This window comes from Prionailurus bengalensis, chromosome E4, assembly GCF_016509475.1.
Source record: "Prionailurus bengalensis isolate Pbe53 chromosome E4, Fcat_Pben_1.1_paternal_pri, whole genome shotgun sequence".
Lineage (NCBI taxonomy): Eukaryota > Metazoa > Chordata > Mammalia > Carnivora > Felidae > Prionailurus > Prionailurus bengalensis.
The window spans coordinates 6,145,794-6,164,719 of NC_057360.1; the positions used below are offsets into that span (position 1 = coordinate 6,145,794).

An 18,926-nucleotide genomic window follows, 5' to 3' on the forward strand; every position below is an offset into this window, starting at 1 on the left:
ATTTTGTTTTTTAGTGAATGAATTTGGGTCTGTATGTCACAGAGTATCCACTTGCCTAATGCTTCATTATATATTTCATGTTTCATTATGTGATGCTCATAAATTGCAGTCACCCTCTTCTCTGCTTTTTTCCCCACTAACATTGATCACCATCTGTGTAGGGAGACTGAAAGTTCCCTGAGGGCAGGGATCCTTGTCTTTGTACCGTTTTCAGGGTACAGAACAAGCCCAGAATACATTTGTTGCATATTTTTGGAAGGGATGAGTGATTGAATAAATGAAGTTTCACACCCCTGATGACTGGAATTTATTCCTGTGATAAACAGTTGAGTTCAACCAACATTTATTAAGTGTCTACTGTGTACTAATCATTAAGCTAGGGGCTCTAGGTGTGGAAATCAGTAAGTTATGGTATCATTTCTGCTTCTGATTTATTTTGTATTATTCTGATTTGTCTAAAAATTATAGTACAATATGACAGAGGCTTTCAGATTGTTTGAGCACTAAAGCTTGATTCTTATCAAACAGATATGAGGGATGTTTTGTTTCACTAGATTTGAGCACTGTGTTATTAATTACACTGGCCTTGTTCAGACATGACTGGTCCCGCCCTCTTGGAATGGCTTTGGGATCTTAGCATCTTCGATCAATCTATTTCTCATTTCTCTCTGAGGTCTAAGGTCAGATGGTAACTAGAATGAGGTGCCCTAATGTTTTGCTCTTCACATCTTACTTCTGATCTAATTGTGATTTGCTGACAGTGTGGAGACATGGATTCGCAAGAGCTTTGTCTAGGATCTTGCTAGATGCAGAGACCGGAGATGCTGTGTTAGTTTCAGCAGTGATCTTCCTTTCCTTTCTTCTTTAAGATGGTGTTATTTTTGAAATATGAAACATTTTTCCAGTTCTCCATATGTTGAAGAAAATCTCTCCTAGTTCACTTTTGATGTCAAAATGAGATTTATGTACAAAATTGGGGAAATACACTTATTTTTGGTTTGAAATACACCCAGATTTTTTAAATTGTCACCTAAAGTAGGTTGTGACTTTTTTTTTTAAGAAGCAAGTTAAAAAGCCACATGCAAAAAAGATAACAATTTTTATATTCTGTTTCTATTTCTAAAATGTATAGTTGAAAATTAAATCTTAATGTGTATATTCTGTGTTCCTATTTTTGGTAACTGATTTTTCTTTTAAGTAGGAGACTTATCGATTCTGTGATCTTTCCTAAAATATATCCTTTCTATCCCCCTGAATAAAATATATTACGAGCTTGGAAATAATAACTACTCCATGCCTAAATATTAGCTGCTAAGGCATTGCCTTCAAGGGAAAAGGTTTAGCTATTTAATCATCTGTGTCCCCGATAACTTTTTGGTGGTTTTTGTATCATTATCAGTATATTTTGATTAAGCCTGACTGAGTTTATATGGTTCATTATACTTTGCAGCCATCTGATTTAAATAAGTAATTGGATGTTTTTGGAGGAGGTTTGGAGGAAAAGCCCAGCAATAAAGGACACATGTCATTGTCTTTTCAGATCTTTTTCTGCCTCTGGGTTTAACCTCTTTGGCTCATAGAGAAATAGCAAAAATTTTATATCCCTGGTGCTTAGTACATATATTAAAGGTTTGCCTTTTTCTTTTGTAGGATGAAGTGGCACACACTCTCACTGAGAGCAGAGTGTTAAAGAACACTAGACACCCCTTTTTAACAGTAAGTGGCTGAAGGGCAGATGTTATAATCATAACATTTTAAATTTAAGGGAGTTGTGCAAAAACTAAGCCATGAAAAATAACATTTTAAATAAAATTCATTTAGGTATGCCATTTTCTTTGTGGGAAGACTAGAAGTTTTGTTTCTTTGAAATTACTGCAGTGTGTGGATTAAGTTTACGATATGTATGCATTTGTACTCCATTATTTTTTTTTGAGACTTTTTTTTCCCCTCCTGAATTTCACTGCCTTAAAAACAAAAACAAAAATAAAAACAAATTACTCCAGAGCAAATATACGTAGAGCACTGAGAAAATGGTAGACTTAAAAGAATTTCTTAGTGTTAAATGTAAGGATTTTGTTTCCTTTGTCTGTTGCCTTCTGATAAATATTTAAATGATCAAGCAGCATTCTCTTCAAATATGAAAGGCAGATATCTTTACTGGATATTTTTTATAGAAATTGAGACTTCTTTTAGGTATAGAGTACTCTCAGAAACACAGGAAGACAATACACATTAAATTAAAGGTAGGATAAGTCATGATGTATTTTCTTGACTGGACAAAGTATAAACTATGAGTTATATGCATGTTACTTGTTTTGAAAGAAACTGATTTTTTTTTCAGTCCTGTTCTTAGATTGTAATAGAGACATAATTTGCCAAGTTTCTGTATGTTCTTGGTTCTGATGACATGTATTAAGATTAAAAATAACAGGTAGACATACAAGAGGGAGAACATTTTAAAGATTTAGCATTATGTAAAGTAGGAATTTCCAGATACCTAGACTTACTTTGTCACATTGCTGGGTGTATATTGTCCAGTATATTAAGATAGCTCTAAAGTTCTGCTGTCTTTATAACTTACACAATTATATGAACCAACTCTGTTGAATTCAGTCATGTTTTGTACCCAGTATGCAAATAGTGAAACTATATTAGAAGCCTGAACATAACTACTCTAGCTGTATTTTTGAGTCTTCCTCGCTCTAAGGTTACATGGGTGGGAACTTCGGGCACTAATACAGTTTCAAATAGACGGCACAGTAGATGGAGAGTTGCTCGTCAAAATTACTAAGTGTGTTTTTACTTAAAATTTTAATTTTAATTTTCCCCTAACAATATCCAACGCTGATCTAAATAGAATTTGTTTTATGTTCCTCAGAACTCTTGCTTACACACTCTTAAGGAGTAGGTAGATTCTTAAGGGCAAGAACATTTCATCCAGCAAGCTTACTGTTTCTAAGTGTTCTATTTTGGTATTGTTATAAGAATACTGGATTATAATGTAACATTTTTTCTTTTTCATTTCAAGTCCTTGAAATATTCCTTCCAGACAAAAGACCGTTTGTGTTTTGTGATGGAATATGTTAATGGGGGAGAGGTGAGTCAAGAAGTCAATCCAGCATATGCATGGTAGTATTGTCATCCTTTTTAAAAATTATTTAAAATAGAAGTTATGATGTAACCATTCTGTACTTTGCTGTGGAGATATGTGTAGCTCTTTCTCCTGTGGAGTAGATGGGAATTGAATAATTTCTAATGAAATGTAATGGTCACTTTTTAAAAACTATTTTCATATATTAGAAAGCTTACTCATATTCTTTTTCTTCCTATATTTTGTAAGTGTAAAATATTTTATCACTTGTACAAGTTTTGAAATCATGTTTTTTAATTTTGGAAACTGGAAATACAGGGTTTTTAAAGCTTTTTACAATGTTCTTCCTCAAGTGTTTGTTAACCTTACAAAAGATAATTTAACCAATTTTGAACTCGGTTTAACAGTACTCCATAGTCTCATCCTGGCTGAGTTTCCTCTTCATTTACATAGGAGTTAGAGTAACCTTGACTGCATTTGAAGAGATTCAAAGGGTCAGGGCGCCTGGGTGGCTCTGTGGGTTAAGAATCTGGCTCCGGATTTCGGCTCAGGCCATGATCTTGTGGTTCATAGGATCAAGCCCCGTGTTGGGCCCTGCACTGATAGCATGGAACCTGCTTGGGATTCTCTCTCTCTCTGTCTCTCTGTCTCTGTCTCTCTCTCTCCCTCTCCCTCTTCCTCTCCCTCCCTCCCTCCCTCATCTCTCTGCCCCGCTCCAACTCTCACTCTCTGTATCTCTCAAAATAAATAAATAAATAAACATTTTTAAAAATTATTTAAAAAAAAAAAACAGATTTGAAAGGCTTTTGTAGTTTTGAAGAGAAATGCAGTCTTAGTGGTACATTTCACCTATTCCTTTATTCCCTGTCCTTTCTCCTCTGTATTTTTTTTTTTTAATTTTTTTTTTTCAGCATTTATTTATTTTTGGGACAGAGAGAGACAGAGCATGAACGGGCGAGGGGCAGAGAGAGAGGGAGACACAGAATCAGAAACAGGCTCCAGGCTCTGAGCCATCAGCCCAGAGCCCGACGCGGGGCTCGAACTCCCGGACTGTGAGATCGTGACCTGGCTGAAGTCGGACGCTCAACCGACTGCGCCACCCAGGCGCCCCTCTCCTCTGTATTTTTGATCAAAATCAATGTGAGGGAAAATTTCAGTTTACTGGAATAGCTAACTGGAAATACTTACACTGTCGATTTTCTAAAACAAACTTAATTATTAAATAGGGAATTTGTCTCACAGACCTTAAAATAGTCTTATTTTTCCAAAATAGATTAAATATCCCCTATAGAATATTTTCTCCTGTAGAATTATCTGACTTGTAGGAATTAGTTCATTGCAAAATTCATTCATTCATTTGGGAAACACATTTTAAATACCAGGCAGTGTGGGTTTATCAGAATGTGTGAAGACATCATCTTTCTATGAAGGAGCTTACATTTTATCATAGAAGTGTATTATAAATTAGAATGTATAGTGAAAGACCTAAGTGCTAATAAAGTCATATTAGAAAATCCTTTATGGGGTTTTCTAATTTAGGGCAGACCTTTAATGCTTAATGAGACTTCAGCAGGAAACTGATTTGAGAAGATTCCGCAAGCAGAGGGATCATGTGAGCAGAGTTACCAGGATGAGCACAGGGCCAGGCACGCGGTCACGTTATCTGGGAAAATACAAAGAAAATGAGTGTCATGGCATTGCGCAAGATCAGTACATGTTCGTGACCAATTATTTAGTCGTGGGTAGAAAGAGAGGTATCAGAAGTGGCTTTTGGTTGGAATCAGGGAGAACTAATATAGTGAAATTACAGAGAATGTGTTGAGGGCAAGATTATAAATTTGGTTTTGAAAAGGGTTTTCCTAAGGTTCCTAGGAAATGAATATGTGGAAATAGCATGGAAATCTCACCGAGGATAAAGAAGGGGTCAGAACTATGGATACAGGTTTGGGAGCCATTTGTGTAAATGTTACAATTTAAGTTATGAGGGTGGCTGTTTCCCATTTCATGGGAAATTAAGTTGATGAGATGTTTGTGTAGTATCTATCAAAATAAAAAGTGCTTATATTCTTAGAGCAGTTACACTTCCAGTAATTTATCCACATACATATTCACAGATACACCACAGAATGGAATTTGGATAAATTCAGTGCAGCATTCGTAGTACCTTTGGTAAGGAGCTGCCGTATCCGTGCAGTGGAATACTTTATATCCATTAAGGGGCGCCTGGGTGGCGCAGTCGGTTAGGCGGCCGACTTCAGCTCAGGTCATGATCTCGCGGTCCGTGAGTTCGAGCCCCGCGTCGGGCTCTGGGCTGATGGCTCAGAGCCTGGAGCCTGCTTCCGATTCTGTGTCTCCCTCTCTCTCTGCCCCTCCCCCGTTCATGCTCTGTCTCTCTCTGTCCCAAAAATAAATAAAAACGTTGAAAAAAAAAATTAAAAAAAAAAAAAACGAGGCAACTCAATATGGGCTGATAGAGAACAAGTTCTAAGATACATTATGAAGTGAAAGAAACACGGTGCAGAGTATAAAGCATGCCACCACTGTAATGGTTTAACGAAGGTAGGACCGTGTGTATGTGATATGCATTTTTATAGATGCGTCGACTCTCTCTGGAATTATGCTCTCTGAAATTATACACTGGGCATTAGTGTGTACCTTTGGGAAGATAAACCAAGTGACTGGGGACCAGGTGGGAGGACTTATTTCTCAATTATGTGTTCTTCAGCAGCTTTTGTATTTGGTGCTACAAATAAACATTATGTATTTAAAAAATGAAGGAGGGAAGTTAGGCAGGCAGGCAGATGGATGGATTGATAGATGACCAGGGAAGACAATATTGGGAAAATGTTGAACTCTACAAACAAAAACTTGGAGAACTACTCTTTCACAGTATCATGTATTTACATCTATTATAACAGTTACCAGGTTGTTTTATAATTAGCCTATTTACTTTTATATATTTCCTACTAGACTCTGAGCTGGTCAAATGCCAGCAACTTACTCACTACCTAGCATGAGTAGGAACCTGACAGATATTTACTGGATGGTTTGAATGAATAAATAAATGAAAAGGATAAATAAATTCTCTCCAGGAACAGGGATCAACAGGGATTTTTAAACTGGAAACTGCTGAGAAGTAGGAAGAAAAATAGAAAGTAATGTACTATGTAGTTTATTTTGGCCAAAAACTTGAAAGTGTTTCTTCAGGAGGGAGTATCTTTGAGTGTATTTATAAAATATATGTATTTTTTGAGGCTTTGTGCAAGGCACTAGGGTAGGTATGGTGCATAAAATCTGAATTAAACCTTGATCTTCCCCTCAAAGAGTTTGTAGTCATGTGGTGAAGGTACCAAGCCCACACTCAGCTTAGAGTGATAACTATCACCTGTATCAGAAATACAGATGAAGAACCACGGGACTTCACAGGAGGGGAGAGGGTTTCGTGTGGTGGGGTGAGGGAAGCTTCGGAGCCTCGGGGAGGGGCGGGGGGGGGTGGCTCACGGCACCCACACTCTAGCATACTTCTGAGATTAATTAACTGATGATTGTCGAAACAATTTTACACACAAAAGCAGATTTTCAGACTAGCCAGATGGTTTTCTTTAGCACTGAAACTCCTACATTATAGCTCTCTTTTTTCGGAATTTCTGTTTTGAGAATGTGTTATAGATAAAGACTGAATTATTTAATGGATTGCAGCAGGTGAACTGATTCTGTATGTGCATGGATAGCAATTATAGCATTGCCATCTATATAGATACATTTGGAAAATTTGATTGTATTTATACACTTTTAGTGCAAAGAAAGTTTCTTATTTGTAATTTCCCAGTTTTTCTCTTTTAAGTTATTAAATATACTTTTGAATACATTTTGAATGTACTTCGTAAATACAAATAGTTATTTTGTTCTTGGAACTTAATGTGTTTATTTCTCTTCTTAAATTTATTGTTTCTCTGAAGGAAATCTATGTTCAGTATATCCTTATGGTGACTTATTTAATTTTGGTTTTGCTTTAGGTTCACCATGACACTTATTCTGCCCAGGGATGCTTCCTAGAAATGCATAAAACTCAATTTCTGTAGAAAAAATACGAAACAGGGTACTTCTGTTTGGAAATAAGGTTGACATAGAGGTAAAGCAAGGGAAGCCGTAAACTCACACAGGCAGGCTGTCCATACCAATACTCACCGATGCGCTGGGAATTATCCAATGGGGAACATCTGGGTGGTAACTAGGAGATGTGGGTAGGAGATGACTGACCTATTAGAAAGTAAGCTCTGGTAAACGTGGTGTTCATGAAACGGCAATATATTCAGACCTCTCTGTATCTCACCTGTGCCCTGAGATGGACTTCTTTAGTGGGCCTATTGAAATCATCGTAACTACCCCAGTCTTTACTTAATTTGTGTTTATTGTCTTGATTTTTAATTAGCAGTAGCATCCTTTGAGTCTGTGTTCTGGAATGTTTATCATGAAATAAAAATACAACAGTTGAGACATTCTTTTTCTTACTTAACATTTTTGTGAATATATGAACTTCTTTCAGCCTAGTAGACAGCATGGAAATTGAGCATGTTCGTGGCCATGCTTGTTATCTCCCCTGTGTTTGTCAGTATTGTTGAAAGCACTGAATAATCCTGATTATTCAGGAAGTGGATTGTGAGAGGATATCGATTGTAAAAAATCAGCAGGTCTTTATAGGCATATCAGTACAATGAGAATCACATCATAATTGCAGTTAACTTATATGAATTCAAAGTAAAAAGCTCAGCAAAGGACATCATAGAAATAGACAGTAGATAGATCAGTAGATAGAAAGATAGTAGATAGGTAGGATTTGATGATTCTTCCATTCTTGTTAAGTGTGTTGGCAGTCACCTCAAGATGAGAAATGTAAGTTTGCTGTTCTTTTACTCCATGTTCGTTTCTACTTGCCCTCCATAGAGTTTCATGGGATACAAACCCTAGTGCTTAAAAACACATAGTTTTCAGAAAACATTGTCATTAAGTGCATCATAACTACAGATGTTCATCTAAAGAAATTATGGTACTTTGTTGCTGAAGGAAGAAGTGCTGAGCTTTAACTATATTGAGACAGTATGTTGGGTCTCCAGTGTAGTACCTGCCTCAGGAATTTTTCAGGAATGATTTTGATTATACTTGATAATTTATGTATGAACTTCAGAACCTATTCCATTAGAATTCATTTGCCTATTAAATATTTAATGAGCAACTACTATTGACTGGACCTCAGCAGATACACAAATAAGGAAAAACTTGGTACTTTCTTTTAAAAGATGACTCTCTAATTGGGATTATAGACAAGAGTGTGTGTATACACCTAATAGTGTTATTATTGCCATGATAACACTGATTGCTATGGGAAACAGAGAATGGGCACTTGAATCAGTCTGGAGGAAAGAGGGAAGAGAAAAGGAGAGAATGCCAGAGAAATGCCTTGGGTGGTTGCTATGCTAAGACTTAAGTTGAACTCTAAGTTACATCAGTACCAATGCGAAGGAGGGCATTCCAAACAAGGCAATAGAATGTGTAGAATGTGCAGGAATATGCAAATTCTCCCCCATCTGCCCAGCTACAACACAGGATGGGCAGTGCTAAAGTCCTGCAGAGGAAAGTCAGAAGTGTATGAACAAGTATTCAGTGTCGTATTAGGACAGATCTTCCAAGTAATTTGGGTTTTATCCTGAAGACAGTGAAGCATCGTGGAAGGATTTCTGTAAGAAAATGTTTCAGGAGGAGTGGTAGCAATATGAAGCTTGGACTGAAGAAGACAGAATTGGAAACAGGGAAACTACTTCAGATGAGACTGCATTTAGGTTTTTCGTCATCCAGTTATAAACTGTTAGAGTCATTAATTGAGGTAATATTAGAAGGAATAAAATTCTAGGATTTAAGGACTAAACGGAAAGAGAAAAACATGGCACAGTTTTCTGCTTGTTGCTTGGGGGGACTTGTGTGGATACTGGGCTATTCAAAAAGTCAGGAAACACAGGAAGAGGAATGAGTCCCGGCATGATCATCTTTTATTGGAGGAGCCTGTTGGGGCTAACAAGGAGGTAGAGTTAGGTCAGAGGTACAAATAGGCTTCATCAGCAATGCTGAAACCAAAGAAGGGAAGAAATGTCCATTGTGAGAAAAATATGTAAAGTTAGGACATTAGTGGCCAAGAATGGTGCCTGGGGATATCAACATGAGAGGTGTTGGCGATGAGAGAAGCCTAAGGAGAATCCTGCACAGAAGGAGCCAGGCAGGAGAAGCCTGTGAAGCCAACTATGTATAGAACAGAGTAGAGTGAATCCTGCAAGATAACAGTTGACAAATGTGCTAGAATTGGACATTGACTAGTTCCTAAGCAGAAGCATGGATTCTTCCTTTTTCTTGGGTCGATGTAAGGTGTGAACCTTGGTGATAGGATGGAATGTACAAGAGTTAGTTCAGAGCTCACTAGAACAAGGCTGTGAAAGCGAACTCATGGCACCTTTGGTAAGCAGCCATCCAGCATCTGGAGAACATACTATGAAAGCGTTTCAGTAATATGACCAGTGACATGCTGCCAACACATCCAAGTCATCTCTTTTTGTAGCTCAGGTATTACCAGAGTTCCATAAGATTACTTAAAATCTTAAAAAATAAGACAAATAAAAGCAAAAAAAACAACACTGGGATGCCTCTAGTTAGGATTCTTCCCCCAAATCTTACTCACAGCCATATTTCTTTCCAGACCTCTGTAAATCTCTCTCCAGGCTGGAATTGGAAGTCAAGATATCCGTTAGGGGGTAAAGAACAGTCACTGTGTAGAAATGTTTGTTCACCTGATAAATTCTTCACACCCTTCTATTTTCTTTGTGTGGATACAGATGAACTGACACTGTGCTCATTGTACACTATATTAATCTCTTTGAAAAAATTCATTTCGTTGTTTGCATAGGACTTTCAGTTTCATGCCAGTCTTGAGATCCTCTCATACTTTAGGTTTTTCATTGTTTGTCTTCAGTGAACCCAAGTCTGCCGTTTCAAATTCACGTGAGGCAGAAGTGCCAACAGTGAGAAATTGTAGTTCTGCTCACTCATTTATGGAGGTGTGATTTGGGTGATTTTTAAATTAAAAGTATTGTTTCATATTCATAGCGATGACTTTAAAATTTTTACTAAACTTATGTGTGTATAAATATCTTTAGTGTTAGGAGTCTGGCAAGTTAATTTCTTTGCCCACCATTTTAATTATGAATATATTATGTAGGTTATATCAGAGTTTCATTGCTTTCGTCCGATGTGTTTTCAAAAATTCCCAAGCCAAGAAAGATACATTGTAAAATTCACTTTAGCACGTAAAGTTTAAGGCAAAATAAGTTTAGGAATATTTTTAGTATATACTTTAGCATAATTTTATAATATTTCAAGGCTGGCTTCCTACAGTGAATCATTAAACCAATATATCACTGGATCTAAGGTAGTAATTCAAAGCCTTCACTGGTTTCAACATCTAAGAGGCTTACTTTCATATCTAGAATCTCACTGGAGAATCTAACTGGAACTGGAGGAACCGATCAGGCATTTGCCTACTTCCACAATTCTTTTCCATGTGGTTATGGCACGGCACAGCATTTTCAAGATAATCAAACTTTGTTTTTGTTTTTAATTTTAATGTTTTATTTATATTTAAGAGAGAAACAGTGTGTGAGCAGGGAACGGGCAGAGAGAGACAGAAACAGAATCTGAAGCAGGCCCCAGGCTCCAAGCTGTCAGTACAGAGCCCAATGCGGGGCTCGAACCCATGAACTGCGAGGGTCATGACCTGAGCTGAAGTCAGACACCCAACCGACTGAGCCACCTGGGTGCCCCAGGATAATCAAACTTCTCACACAAAGGTTGGATTACCCAGAGTAAGCATTTCCAAAAAGTGAAAACAGAAGACACAATGTACGTACAATTGGAGACCTTGAAGAGAAAACACAGGGCATTGGAACACAATACCTAAACATTAAAAAGTATAATCTCCCTTCCCCCAAAAAAGTATAATCCCCAAACACAGTATGTAGTCATTTGTGCTCTGCACCTTTCACTTAGCACGTTACTTTTAAAATTCATCAAAATGGTTGCATATATCAGTAGCTTGTTTCTTTTTATGGATTTACTCCATTACATTGTTGTATCATAATGTGCTTGTACAATCACCAGTCGATAGACATTTGGGTTCTTTGCAGTTTGGGCTCTTATGAAAAATGTTCTTGTGAATATTTCAGTACAAAACTTTATATGGACATTTATTTTTACTTGGGTAAATACCTAGGAATGCTATTTCTGTGTCCTCTGGTGTGTCCAACTTTGTAAGAAACCGCCAAATTTCATTTTACATTTCTGAGATGTTACTCAGCATCATCACCGCGCTTGGCATGGTTAGTCTTTTTAAAATTTTACCCATTTTAGTGAGTGTGGAGTGGTAGCTTGTAGTTTGAATGTGAACTTCCTGAACAACGAATAATATTGAACACCTTTTCCTCTGTTGATTTGCTATTTGGATGTCTTCTTTATTGAAGTATCTGCTAAAATATTTTTGGCCACTCTTTAATTGGGTTGTTTGTCTTTTTTAAAATTGAGTAGTCAGAATTCTTCATATATTTTAGATACAAGTGCTTTATTATATAGATGTTTTGCAAATATTTTCTCCCAGTCTGTGGTCTGCCTTTTCATTTTTTTTTAATGGCAAATTTTTCTCTCACCCTAACAAACCTCTCATGCCCCTTTACAGTCCATGCATCCCATCACCGCCTTCCTTGTAACCACTGATACGGTTTCTTACAAGTGTCGTTTGAAGGACAAGTCTTTTAAATTAGATGAAATACATCTCATGAGGGTTTTGTATATGAGTGGTTTGTGCATTTTATGTTTAAAACATCTTTTCCTCACCCAAGTTAAAAATTTTTCTCCCATGTTTTCTTCTTTTTCCTTTTTAAGTTTATTTATTTGTTTTGAGGGAGGGAGAGAGAGAGAAAGAGAGAGAGAGAGAAAATGTGCATGAGCAGGGGAGGGACAGAGAGAGAGAGGCAGAGAGGGAATCCCAAGCAGGCTGTGTGCTGTCAGCACAGGAGTCTGACAAGGGGCTTAATCTCATGAACCTCGAGGTCATGACCTGAGCCAAAACCTGGAGTCACTTGGATACTTAACTGACTGAGCTATCCAGGTGCACCACTCCTCCCCAACCCATGTTTTCTTCTAAAAGGGTTAAATGTTTTAGCACTTAAATTTAGGTCTGTGATCCATTTCAAGTTAATTTTTGTATATGGTGCTATATAAGCGTCAGAGTTCTTTTTTTTTTTTTTTAACAGTTGGATATCTAACTGTTTCAGCGTATTTGTTGAAAATGCCATCTTTTTCCCACTAAATTACCCTGCCACCTTTGTCAAAAATCAGTTGACCGTGTACGTGTGGGTTGATACCTGGGCCCCCTGTTTTGTTGCATTGACCTAGATCTATCCATTCTTATCCCTGTCACACTATCGTTAGCATTTTTACTTTAGAGAAAGTGTTAAAATTAGACAGTTTGGGTCTTTCCCTTCTGTTCTTTTAAAAAATTGTTTTTACAACCCTATTTCCTTAACATTTCCATATAAATTATAGAATAATCTTGTTGTTTCTATGTAAAGGTCTCCTGGATTTTAATTGGGATTGTGTTAAATCTGTTGATCAATTTGGAGAGAATTTATGTGTTAATAATAATGTGTTCTGATCCATGAACATGATATATATCTTTCCCATTATTTAGGTTTTCTTTAATTTTTTCAGCAGTATTGTGTAGTTTTTAGTGCATAGGTCTTGAATATTTTTTGTTAAATTTACCCTGAACTGTTTTATGTTTTTGATGTTTTTATAAGTGATTGGTTTGAACTTGCAAATTTGAATTGTTTGTTGATAATATATAGAAATTCAATTGATACTTCTTCCCCTTGAATCTTGCATTCAATTGCTAAAAATATTTTTTGTAAATATGTTGAGATTCTCTGTGTAGATGATCATATCATGTGAGAATAGAGGCAATTTTACTTATTTCTAATCTCATGCATTTTTATTCTTTTTTTTACCATCTAGGACCTCCAGGACAGTGTTAACTAGCATAGTGAGAGCAGACATTCTTGCCTTATACCTGATCTTAGGGTGAAAGCATTCATATTTTCACCAAGAAATATGTTGTTAGCTGTAGGTTTTTCATAGATGCCCTTCATCAAGTTGAAGACATTTTTTTTTATTCCTACTTTGCTGAGCTTTTTTTAAAAAAATCCTTATAGGATGTAATATTTTGTCAAATGATTTCTCTGTTTCTATTGTGATGGCCATATGGTTTTTTTTCTTTATTCTGCTAATATACTGCATTTTGTTGTTGAGTTTTTAATGTTAAACCAACTTTGAATTTCTTAGATAACTTGGTTGTGAGGTATTATCCTCTTCATGTGTTGTCAGATCCAGTTTGCAAGATTTTGTTAAGAGTTTTAAATCTTTGTTCCTTTGTAATATTGTTTAGGTCCCTCCTTTTCCCTTCCCCAAGTAATGTCTCTGGGTTTGCGTTCGAGATAATGTTGGCCTCTTGAAATGAATTGGGAAGCATTGTTTCCTGTTCTGTTTTCTGGTAGATTTTATCAGTGAAATTTTTGGACCAAGAGTTTTCTTTTTAAGAAGGCTTATAACAATGAATGGTGGAGGGTGGGGAGGAATACATATATATATATAAAATAAAATGCATGGATATATTGCCATGCATTTTATTTTTTCTTGAGTGGGCTTTGGTAGTTTATGTGTTTCCAAGAATTTATTCCTTTCATTTAAATTTTTAAGTGTATTTGCTTAATACTGTTTTCTTTAAAAAAAATTTTTTTTTGATGTTTATTTATTCTTGAGAGAGAGAGCATGAGTGGGAGAATGGCAGAATGAGAGAGGAACACAGAATCTGAAGCAGGCTTCAGGCTCTGAGTTGTTAGCACATAACCCAATGCGGGGCTGAAACTCACAGACTGTGAGATCATGACCTGAGCCGAAGTCAGACGCTTAACTGACTGATCCACCCAGGCGCCCCTGCTTAATATTGTTAATGTTCCCTGGTATTGCATCAGTGTCTGGGAGCAGTGGTTCGTGTCTCTCTTTTAATATTTCAACTTGTGTCTTCTCTCTTTATTTCTGATCATTTTTCCTAAAAGTTAATAATTTTTATTGATATTTTAAGCTGTAGTTTTTATTGATTTATTTCTCTTATTTTGAGTTATCTATTTCTTTTTTTTTTTATTTAAAAAAAAATTTTTTTTTCAACGTTTATTTATTTTTGGGACAGAGAGAGACAGAGCATGAACGGGGGAGGGGCAGAGAGAGAGGGAGACACAGAATCGGAAACAGGCTCCAGGCTCTGAGCCATCAGCTCAGAGCCCGACGCGGGGCTCAAACTCACGGACCGCAAGATCGTGACCTGGCTGAAGTCGGAGGCTTAACCGACTGCGCCACCCAGGCGCCCCTTGAGTTATCTATTTCATTGACTTTTGCTCTTTATTATTTCCTTCGTTCTGGTTACTGTGGGTTTAATTTGCTTTTCTTATCCTTGTTTCTAATGTGGAAACTTACAGCATTTATTTAAGCCTTTTTTCTTTTCTGATCGAAGTATTTCATGTATAAACTTCCCTGTAGAAACCAATTTTATGTTATATGTTATATAAATATTTATAGCATATTTTAAATCTTATATAGGTTTTTACTTGATTTTAATGTATCTTATTCTTTTCCCAAATTTACTAATTTATCAAGTCATGTTTTCTTTGACCAGTGGACTATTTAAAGGTGTATGTTTTCCAAATAAGATTTGTTTATTCATTCAGAAATATTTAGAGGTGCCTGGGTGGCTCAGTTGGTTAAGCATCTAACCTCAGCTCGGGTCATGATCTCATGGTTCATGCGTTCAACCCTGCGTTGGGCTCTGTGCTGACAGCCCAGAGCCTGGAGCCTGCTTAGGATTCTTTGTCTCCCTCTCTCTGCCCCTCCCTAGCTTGTGTTCTTTCTCAAAAATGAATAAACGTTAGAAGGAAGGAAGGAAGGAAGGAAGGAAGGAAGGAAGGAAGGAAGGAAGGAAGGAAGGAAAAGAAAAATATTTATTGAGTGCTTATTGTGTTCCAGTCTTAGGGTGCACTGGGGTGAGTAAAACAGTCATAAAATAAACCCAACAAATGTATTGTAATAGCACCGAACAGATGCTATGAGAGGGAATGGAGAACCTACTTCCTATAAATTGAGTTGCCTGGCTTGAGGAAGTTGCACTTAGACTGAGACTTGACTGCAAAAAGGATGGGGAAGCAGGTACCGGGGAAGGAGCTGCACGCACGGAGGCTGTGAAGAGAGCAGCTCTGAGATGCGACCGCAGCACATAGCTACGCACTGATCTTTCAGCACAGATGGGTGGCTGTCGTCTTCTCGTTCTGCACCTTGAGAAGCTGCACTCTGTAGTAAGTTCTTTGTCCTATGCAGTTCATACTATGCAATTATGAAGGAGACTCATGAGCGAGATTTCTTCTTAATGGAATAATTTATACATTGACTGTCTCAAATTCACAGAAACTGTAGTTTTAGTGTCATAAATAGATGATATGCCTTAGAGACAGATGACCTAGGTTTGAACTCAGCCCTACCACTTAATAGCTATGGGACGCTAGGTGAATTTTATGCCATCTCTAAGCCTTAGTTTTCTCATTTCTGTGATGCAGATAAGAATCTACCTATTTTATAAGGGGCGTTTTGAGGATTATGCATGTAAGTCACTTAGTACAGTGCCCAGCAAGGAGAGGTATTCGAAAATAATGCCTAATGTGATAATATGGAAATAGTCACTTCAACTTACTATATTTTATCATCTGTAATATGGAGATAACATTATGTAGCTTTTATGATTGTTAGAATGCACTTCCCTGAGTGCTCAAAATGATAATGTTTATTATTTTTATTGTATTGGTATTAGATATATTTCATAAATAGCCCAGATATTTCACATATATCCTAATAAATACAAATATTTTAAAATAATGACCTTGGGAACATTCACCTTTTTAAAAGTATGTTTTATTTTCCAAATGAAGAATCTGTTAATATTTAATGTGATAGAACTGAGCAATCTCTTCTTTATCTTGTTAATGTAGTTTCAATAAAATATTTTCATATAAATTATTTAAATTGTAATAGTATGTTGGGAATTTAAAATTAATTTTTAAAGGAATTATTAATTTTTTAAAACTTGTTTTAGAGAGAGAGGGCATAAGCAAGAGGTGGGGGTGGAGAGGGAGAGAGAGAGAATCTCAAGCAGGCTTAATGCTCAGTGTGGAGCCCAACATGGGGCTCGATCCCACAACCCTGGGATTGTGACCTGAGCCGAAATTAAGAGTCAGACAGTCAACCAGCTGAGCCACACAGGCATCCCTAAAAGGAAATTATTTTTTGTACTTTTCACATTATTAAGTATTTTCATTATTTGACTTTTAATCCCAGAAAATTTTCTTAACTTGTCTTGCATTACTTCTTTAAAACTTGCCCATTTAGGAGCACTTAGATGGCTCAGTTGGTTGAGCATCTGACTTCGGCTCGGATAATGATCTCACAGTTCATGGGTTCGAGCTCCGTGTCAGACTCTGTGCTGACAGCTCAGAGCCTGGAGCCGGCTTTGGATTCTGTGTCTCCCTCTGCCCCTCCCCCACTCACACTCTGTCTCTCCCAAAAGTAAATAAGCATTTTAGATATCAGGCACCTACTTGGTGATCTAGAATTCATATATTTTCCTACTTGTAAGAAGAGGCCAAGAAGTAGAGGCTGTAGGGCTGGAGGCATTTAACTGATAATTTATGGCTATCACGGCTGCCACCAACCAAGTGTTTCATTGTCCAGCAACTTTGACCTTAGATCCCTTTCATTTTTTCTGTAACATCATAAAGGTTTAATTTGTATTTCAAGAAATTTTAATTTAACTAGGCTATTAAAATACAGCATTTTTTGTTCTTCTGTCTATATCACAATCGTTTCTGAAAGAACTTTCCTTGAAAACTAATGCAGACTCTGGAGTTAGCCTGTGAAGAGGGTAGACACAGTCTAGAAGATAATTCTATGAATTGCCTGTTAAATGTAAGAATGCTTGCATTCAGAGTATCCTTCCATTCGAAGTACTTGAATACTAAGTATTCAGGTGTTTGTTTTATAATGTAATTAATACTGTTCCGGTTTTATATGTAGTATTTGCTGTGGACTGAGTATTTGTGTCCCCCTCACCACAGAACTCATGTGTTGAAACCTAGCCCCCAAGGTGATGATATTAGGAGGTGGGGTCTTTGGAAGGTGATTAGTCATGAGCATGGAACCCTCATGAGTGGGATTAGTGTACTCATAAAAGAGACTCCAGAGAGTTTCCTTGCCCCTCCCACCATGTGAGGATACAGAAGAAAGACAGCCATGACAGACTGGGAAGGAAGTTCTCACCTGACCCCCAGTCTGCCAGTGCCTTGATCTTGGACTCATCAGAACTGTGAGAATAAATTTCTCTTGTTTACAAGCGACCCCCAGTCTGTGGCATTTTGTTACAGCAGCCTAAACAGACTTAAGACAGCGGCAGCCTAAACAGACTTGAGACAGCGTCAGTCATCCAGTAGTTTCCCTGCAGGTGGGCCAGAGCCATTCTTTTCATCTTGTCTTTTTGTAAACCCAGGGGAAGTGTTAATCCGCACATCGCACAGATTGGCATTTCTTGTTGCTTACTTACTTACTGTCTTTAGGATATTTAAGTTTGAGCTTCAACAGATATTATGGCAGTGAATGTAGTCATTGAAATTGAACATATTTTGTTACTCTGGAGTTAAGTTTTTTTGTTTTTTGTTTTTTGTTTGTTTGTTTGTTTTTTGTTTTTTTTTTTACTATTACAAAGGAATGACTGAAAGTTGTAAAGGTAGTATTTGCAAGAAAAAAAGTTGTGTTGTAAATCTTAGACTGCAATGATAATTGTTAGGAACTTTTTAAAGTCCAGGTTTTTTGTTGTTGTTTTTGAAAAATTCCATTAAAAACTAAATTTTTGCAGTGAAGGAAATGACCAACAAAGCTAAAAGGTAACCTACTGAATGGAAGAAGGTATTTCTAAATACATCCAATAAGGATTTAATTTTTTTTAATGTTTATTTGTTTTTGAGAGAGAGAGAGAGAGAGAGCACAAGTAGGGGAGGAACAGAGAGAGGGAAACACAGAATCCAAAGCAGGCTCCAGGCTCTGAGCTGTCAGCACAGAGCCTGACGTGGGGCTTGAACTCATGAACTGTGAGATCATGATCTGAGCTGAAGTCAGATGCTCAACTGACTGAGCCACCCAGGTACCCCATCCAATGAGGATTTAATATCTAAAATATATGAAAAACTTACACAACTTAATATTTTAAAAAACAATTCTGTTACATAATGGGCAGAGGACTTGAATAGACTTTTTTCAAAGAAGACATATAAATGGCCAATAGACACATGAAAATATGCTCAACATCACTCATCATCAAAAAATGCAAATCACAACCATGATGGGATATCACCTCACTCACACTCATCCGATTGGCTGTTAACAAAAAGACAAAAAATAACAGTGTTGGTGACAACGTAGTGGGAAGGGAGCCCTGGAACACTGTTGATGGGAATGCAAATTGGTGCAGTGACCATGGAAAACAGCATGGACGTTTCTCAAAAAATTAAAAATAGAACTACCATATGACCCAGCAAACTCCACTTCCGGGTCTTTATTCAAAGTAAATGAAAACTAATTTGAAAAGATATATGCA

General features: G+C 37.0%; 1 protein-coding gene across 3 annotated transcripts in view; it reads left to right on the forward strand.

The window, feature by feature from the left end:
• The window catches only part of AKT3 (AKT serine/threonine kinase 3), a 308,798-nt gene that overhangs the window by 211,636 nt on the left and 78,236 nt on the right, over positions 1 to 18,926 (forward strand). For 2 of the 3 annotated variants that reach the window (XM_043568301.1, XM_043568302.1), the window contains 2 exons: positions 1,651 to 1,716; positions 3,029 to 3,097. The exons of the other annotated variant lie outside the window; for it this stretch is intronic. In XM_043568301.1, the coding sequence (XP_043424236.1) occupies positions 1,651 to 1,716; positions 3,029 to 3,097 (135 nt within the window). The remainder of the gene's footprint in view (positions 1 to 1,650; positions 1,717 to 3,028; positions 3,098 to 18,926) is intronic. 3 annotated transcript variants of the gene reach the window in all.